Source organism: Punica granatum, chromosome 3, assembly GCF_007655135.1.
Source record: "Punica granatum isolate Tunisia-2019 chromosome 3, ASM765513v2, whole genome shotgun sequence".
Taxonomy (NCBI): Eukaryota; Viridiplantae; Streptophyta; class Magnoliopsida; order Myrtales; family Lythraceae; genus Punica; species Punica granatum.
The window spans coordinates 483,796-491,774 of NC_045129.1; the positions used below are offsets into that span (position 1 = coordinate 483,796).

The 7,979-nt window shown below is 35.2% G+C and overlaps 1 protein-coding gene across 1 annotated transcript; it reads right to left on the bottom strand.

The window, feature by feature from the left end:
- Positions 1–343: 343 nt before the first annotated feature.
- Positions 344–5,609, bottom strand: LOC116199364 (putative laccase-9). The gene is made up of 7 exons (XM_031529687.1): positions 5,481–5,609; positions 4,987–5,138; positions 3,894–4,138; positions 2,782–2,907; positions 2,026–2,623; positions 1,399–1,757; positions 344–540 (listed from the first exon to the last, which is right to left on the bottom strand). The coding sequence occupies exons 1-7, from the start codon at positions 5,607–5,609 to the stop codon at positions 344–346; spliced, it is 1,806 nt and encodes a 601-aa protein (XP_031385547.1).
- Positions 5,610–7,979: the final 2,370 nt, after the last annotated feature.

Sequence of the window (7,979 nt, forward strand, 5' to 3'; positions counted from 1 at the left end):
GTAATTTTGTCACGTAAATTTTATTATATATAATCATTACACACAAAACTTTCTCATGGATGGAGAGATAGTAGAGGATGGAAAGAAGAAGGCGCTCTCATTAAAGTCAAAAAAATATAAATAAAGTTTGCAAAAGGCTAATTCTATAAAACTAAAGTTGTATAAATTATTAAGAATATTCATGGCCATCATCAGAATAGCTCCACATATTAAAAATTTCCAAAAAAATAATTAAAGACATTTATTTTACTAAATCAAACTCATATATATTCGTGCATGCAACGAAGGAGATAAAATATCAGTATTATTAAACAGAATGCTGGTATAATTATTATTATTATTATTAAAGGTAATCCTGGTCATCCCCAACATAGCTCCGTTTCTTGGTCAAGATATTGTTTGGATAACCAGTACAAGGAGGCATATAGGGAGGGGGTGGACGAAGGCTTGTTTCTTCAGTGTCTCCATTCTTCACTATGAAAACCACATCCATACCCCATGTGAGATGCCGCTCCAAATGACAATGCCAAAGCCAGACACCTGTTCATCAAAATATACATGCATGCACATATTTATATACATATATACATATACATATATATATATATATATATATTAGTGGGTAATTCGCGTGTACACAGAATAATTTTTTATATATCATCAAAGAAAATATAACCACTTTATTTCCTATATAGTTGCGGTTTGTTAATAATTCATAAACAAATAAACAATACTGCCTTTTTAAAAGTTTTTTGCACCATATAAGATTGAATTTTATTGAATCGGATTTTTCACCGTAATTTTAGAACTCAATTTGCACTTATCTTGTAAATTTCATGGTTAAGTACTTCATAGCTAAGGAAACACATAAACTTAAAAATCAGAAAAAAGTAAATTATGTGCGAGAGTATGAAAAATAATCTACACTCCACTAGAAAGTTTTCGAAATGCTTTCATTTTACGGATATATAATACAACTTACTTTTTAGTTAAATATAACAGATAATAGATAACATATATGTTGTATTAGTTTTAAATGATAACATATTGTTGTAGAATGAAGAGTTAAACTTTACTTACAACTTATTCTATGTCCTAAAGTCGGTTTATCAAGATGATTTATATATATATATATATATATATATATTTATTTATTTATTTTCTATTTCATCATTTCGTCTTCCTTGGAGAAGTAGCCTAGCTCAATGAATACATGTATATAGGGCTATCTACACGTGCATATTGAACTAATTAATGTGAGCCAAATGATGGTATGCTTCATCCATGCCCGTCCCTTTTCCAGCTGCCTTCGCTTTCTAATAAATTTGCAGCTACTTTAAATAAGGTCAAACCGAAAATAAAGTCTAAGCAACTATGTAATAGAGAAATAAATCATACCTGGATTATTTGCGACGAATCTAATAGCTAGCCATCCGTTTCTGGGGACAATAAAAGTATTAGCTTTTGGGGGATCGACCAGATTATATGTTAGAGGATCTGTCTCATTGTTGAAATTTCCTTCACCCATTCCTACCACGTAGAACCCGTACCCATGCATATGCATAGGGTGAACGGATGCGCCACCCAAAAGAGCGGTTCCTTGAAAAACTATCTCCGCCGATTCATTGTAGTTCAAAACTTTAACTTTTGTCCCTTGATCAGTTATTGAAACATTATAGTCATAGCTATCCTTGGTAAAATTATACATGATCAAAGGCCAATCCGGGAAATCCGTCGTGTAGTAACCACTTATATTCCTGCATAACAGAGATGATGAATTGATAATGTCATTGGAAAATAACTCGAGAGTTAAGAGTCTAGTTATATCCGTCTTTATGTGACAAAGGCAAGGTGGTTCATTTTTCAAAAGCCCAATGCATATTGTGCCTAAACCTACCAACAGGCTTTTTTTCTTAATAAAAAGCAAATATGTTTTTTTTTTTTTCAAATTCACAACATAGATAATATTGTATAGCACAAAATCCAACTGGACATATAAATTTATTTTAGGAGAAAGAGACTTACCTGTAATAAGCCTGGAGGATGTCGACCGTTGGATTGACCCAGCTGATGTTATTCATGCTCGAGGCTAGAATGTTACCCGATCCTGCGGTGATATTACAATCCATACGATCACTGCAAAGCTCGCTCATTGACACCGTTATGAACATCCTTGTCGTTATGTTCATTGGGACACTTATGGGATAATCCTCATTTGCCAGGCTTTTGATCAAGCTCGTAAATGTCATCGCGGCTTTCATGTCTCGACTCTGAGGCAGGTAGTTTGGAAAATTGGGGAATGAGAAGTTGTAGTCTCCTGTGTATTCTATGATTGCGGAACCAATATAACCGTCTGGTGAGTCCCGACTTTCAGTCAAAAATTGTCTGCTGGCCATGTAGTAGCGACCGGGAGGCCTGTTTGTCGTGAGAAGAACATCCATCGTATTTCCTGGACTTAACATGATATAGCTCGTCTCCACAGGCTTTACATATGATCCATCCCACCCGACGACTGTGATGTTATGTCCGCCAATTGCAAAAAAGAGCTCATCATCGACCACTGCATTGACTATCCTCAAAAGATACCTCTTTCCATAATCAACTGACCAACGATATGTGGTTCCTAAAAATAATTAAAAAATAATAATAATAAAGACAAGCCCATCAACTTTTAATTGTAAAATACATCAAATTAAATGCAAAGTTATCATTAGGATCAATTCTGACGCATCTCCAAAATTCCAAAAGAAAATTTATGAAGACGGCGACTTTTTTATATACCTCTGGAACAATTAGCAAAATCTCCAAGTTCTCCATTAATTAAGTAACCATTTGAATGGGGAATGTCGGCATGGGTCTCTAAGTCCTCGTTTATCTCCTTGTGTAAATCCCCATTATACCAAGAACCTGCAATTTTTATTTTTACCATGACGTAAATAATATAAACTAGATGAACGGGCTAGTGCATCTGCAGGGGCTAGAATTCTTACGATAATCAATAAAATTATTATTTTAATTTTTTTATTCTGACCTCTATAATAATTATTTTTGTTTATTCTCCTACATTTATATAATACTCCATGGATGCAATCCCTCCTTAATTAGTTGAGTAATCTTAGTACTCAACCACTAGAAGAATATATTGATCCTCCCTAATTCAAAAAAATCCTTGGATGAATATAATTTATTTCATACCTCCAACAAAAAAATATATATACCAGATATTGCATATATTACATGATTATTCTTCTCAAATAGTTCATCAACTGTGTGGACAAAACTTGTGGTCTCTACTTGATATAAAAGCATCCCCCCTTAATCTATATAATATAATAGAGTTTACTTACCTGAAAATGATGATGACTCTTATGATTCTAATATATTTTCGTTTCTGCAGTTTGATAATGAACTTTCTCGCTCAAATTTTTCTTCATGTCAAAATTGTACAAAAGATGGGTTCTTTATGGGGAACATGAAACTCCATTACGTCCACAATAATCAAATTTAGCTCGTCATAAATAATCATAAATATATGATGATTTATGACTTTTCATTAGTTTAAGTCTCTTCGGCTTCTAGAGTCGAATTGGCAAAACGCTATCGCGCCAATTGTCACGTCCTCATTGGTAGTGACACGAAAAGTCTCGCAATCAAAAACATACTTCGTCCTACGTGGCACATTTCGGGGTGCCGTTTCGATTTTTATTATTTTATATAGATTGCATTCCTAGAAAACCCTTCAACGCCTTTCAGGGGAGAAAGTTCAGATTATTAAATTATAGAGAAAAATATGAGCATATAGTTATAGACCTAGTTGGCGAAAGTTTAACAAATCTAAGTGTATATATTACGAATGAATGTTGTCGTAATACTTGATTGCTAAATTCACATACCTAGTACAATCACCTCTTCTCCGTCGGGCTCTGGAAATGGATACGTTGTTCCTTCCTCAGGTAAGATGACGATTGCGCCATGAACAGTCACCCGTGTCCAGTCACTGTGAGCATGCCACCAAAGAGTCCCTTCCTCATCCGAGAAAATGACTTCATAGGTGAAGTTCGCTCCCGGTTGGATTGGGCATTGTGTAACAAATACAGGTCCATCTGACCAGGAGTTTTTCGGTTGCTTTACCCCGTGCCTGTAAATATCACGAGAAATTTGGAAGCTTTTATATTAAAAAATTAAAAGTTTGAGAATTTCTAAGATGGTTTGCGAGGATGTGATGTCTGTTGGATAATAAGGAAGCTACCGGCCCACCACCGCCAAGTGTGTTAAAATGTTAGAACATGTTGTATCATTTTTTTTTATATCAAGGGCGATTTATGGGGCTACGAAAATGAAATATAAATTCTAATATCTAATAAAAGGGCATAACTAGTTTCACATGAGTATTGAACTTGAAACATCTTGATTATTAGGTAAGAGCATTCACCATTGCGGCACTTCTTATTTTATAAATAGAATGAAAATAAAACTCAAACACCCTCTTGGTTACCTCAATCTTGTTGTACTTTGAGTTGTGAATTGTCTTTCCGGAGCAAGAAAAGAAAAAAGAAATTTTTTGTTTAGTGTTTGAGTAGAAAATAAAACACAAACATGGTACAGGAAAAGTCAACTAATGTTATGTTAATTTCCTCAGTGTCTCTAGTCTAGAATAACGCATGACCCCTAAGGAATGATCTGATGACAAGCTGCGATGCCGTTGGAAAGATGACCAATCCAATACGGGTGCGTAGTTTCCTGACATCTCCTTCCCGGACATCGCAGCTATATATCCTCAGATAATTTCCAGACCCATCCAAGAGATATATATATATATATATATATATATTACATATATATTAGCTTTTTCAGAAGATCTCTCTCTCTCTCTCTATATATATATATATATATATATATAGACACTAGCATAAATGTGTGTACGTGTATGATGGTGATCATGTTGACCAGCCAGAGTGAGAAGCTATAAAACAGTTTTAATCGTACCAATGAAGGGTGACGCCGTAATGTCCTTGGTTAGTCACGTTTACATACACAGTATCCCCTTTGCGTACTCGAATTACCGGTCCAGGAAAGAAGCCATTTACTGTTAAAATGGTATCATTTAAGCAGAGTTTTGACACGTTGATCTCCTTCAACTGCAAAGTAGAAAACAATAAATAAGCAAAAATACACCGTGTACATCTACGTAGCGTATATAAGTCCGTTGCACGCATTATATGCCATTTCAGGGAAATTGATTAAGGAATAACGTCCAACAAACGTAAACATTAATTTCTGTAAAGAGTAAAAGTTTCCTCTTCATTCTACTCCGTACTTTCTTCTTTTTCTTTCTTTTTTGCTTGTTATTAGCATTATAATAACTTACCAATTAGGAACATTCTTGAGAAACTAAAAATTAAAGAAATGCAGTATCAATTTAGGAGATTAAGAAGGAGATTACTGATTATTCATTAATTAATTGTATAATGAATACTTACCACAAAATCGTAGTAGTGGACATCCGCACTGACCCAGCTCGGAAACTGACCCAGACTTAAAAGTAATACACAACCTGCGAGGATCAACCCATGAGTAGCAGCATTCTGGGATTGGAAGAACCCTTTCATCGTAATTCTCTCTCTCCCTCTGCCTCTCTCACTCGAAGTTGATATGCATGAGTTTATGACGGTATATGCATATAGATAGTGTGTGTGTGTATATATATATATATATAATGCGCGCTGTGTATCCTCCAGTCAAACTTCCAAAAGTGGAGCTCAATATATCACCATCACATTTTCAGATATATTACATGCCAAATTTGGGTTCCCACGTTTGTTTTTTTTTTCTTTTTCCTTTTTTCAGGCCAAAATAGCAAATCTGATTCCAGCCCAAAGACGAACATATAGCAAATCCTGTCCCCTACCTCGGATTTCCAAATCTGATGAGCCCAGCATACGCAAAAGTCCAAAATGCCCTCAATCAGTATTCCCATCTATATTTATAACTATATATTATAACGAAGTCCAATGCAAATCTAGTTGTTCTTCTTAAGTAAAATTTTGAGTTTGAATCTTGTGAATAGAAAAAATTTACACTTGGAGAGCTTTACCTCCTTAATGGGCCGACCTGGCTCGACTGGATTAGTCATAGGCCATTGGACTTTCTTAGCAAAATCCCAAATTCGAATCACTCTGGAAACCATGTAGGAGAGAGTACTCTCTATTGAGCCACCTGCACGGCGTGTGGCCTAACTTACCTATTCTGTCGGCTTGTAAAATATTCACGTCGACGTTAAAATTAGTTGAGTGAAGTTCAGACACCCTCGTTATATAAAAAAAAAATCACAAACATTGCAATAACTATGAACTCTATTCTTTTTATCCATAAATAGTCTGTGGTCCATTGCAATAAGTAGCGACCTGATATAGACGTTTTAGGTTGACAATTCATTGATCATTTTCTAGCCGAAGTTCAAAACTATTGAACTGCAGATAGTCTACACGGCATGACTGTTGGACTCTCGAAGGTGAAAATGAGTGCTCTCTACCGCCATCTCTCCATCGGATCCACACAGATAGTTAAAGAAAGGAAATTCACAAATGTCGCACAAATGTCGTTGTGTTGTTGGGAGAAATTGCTAGGACGAAGTGCTGTTGTTCTTGTGAGAGAAATTTTCGCACAACAAGAATAATATTTCATACAAAAGAAATACTGCATATGAAACATTGTTTTTCTTACACACAAAAAGTTCTCGCACGAAATTGTATGAAACGTTGCAAAATAATGTTTTGTACAAGTGTTTCGTACTTAATTGTACTAAACATGTTCTTTGTTTTTTTGGGTACATTACTAAACGTGCTCTTTAGGCAGTTAAAATTTCTGCCGCTTGGCTGAAGAATTTCTGCTTAAAGAAAATGGCAAATAAAATCACGTACATATATTTATAGGATTTTATTTAGGAAAACATTGTTTTTCTTACACACAAAAAGTTCTCGCACAAAATTGTATGAAACGTTGCAAAATAATGTTTTGTACAAGTGTTTCGTACTTAATTGTACTAAACATGTTCTTTGTTTTTTTGGGTACATTACTAAACGTGCTCTTTAGGCAGCTAAAATTTCTGCCGCTTGGCTGAAGAATTTCTGCTTAAAGAAAATGGCAAATAAAATCACGTACATATATTTATAGGATTTTATTTAGGAAAATAGACAAAAAAAACCCTTATAGTTTGAAATCGGAACAAATCGCACTCCGTTATTTTGTTTGGGACAATTAGCCCCCTGTAACTTGCTCTGTCAATCTTTAACTTTTTAATCATTTTATCCTAAATCGTTTTCTTTTATCATTCATATCCTCAACTTATTTTATTTCATTTTAGTCCTATAACGAAAAATCGAAGGGGGAGGGGGTCGGGGTCGCCAATCAGCGACCCCGAACCCTCCACCGAGGGTGCAGGCACCCACAGAGGATGCTGGCGACCTCGGTGGAGAGGTCGGGGTTGCCAATTGGCGGCACTGACCCCCTCCCCCTTCGATTTTTCGTTATGGGGCTAAAATAAAACAAAATGAAAATTTGAGGATAGGAATGATAAAAGAAAAATATTTAGGACCAAAATGATGGAAATGCTAAAGATTAAGGATTGAAAATGGAAAAAAAATAACGCCGTAACCCCCTATGTCTAACAGAGCAAACCACAAGGGGCTAATTGTTTCAAACAAAAGAATATGGTGCGATTTGTCCCGACCCCAAACTACAAGGGGTTTTTGTCTTTTTCCCTTTTATTTATTTTATCAAGCTATCTCCCATCAGGTACAACGGTATCGAACAGCTAGCATAAGGATGAGAGCCGGGCCAACTAGCCAATTCCTCAGCTTCATGTGGACTATATAGTATATATGCAAATTTCATTTCCTTTTTTGTTAAGCAAATATGACTAAATTCGTAATTCAATTGAGCATTAATCAAGAAAGTTACCAACTTAGACTTATTAATTG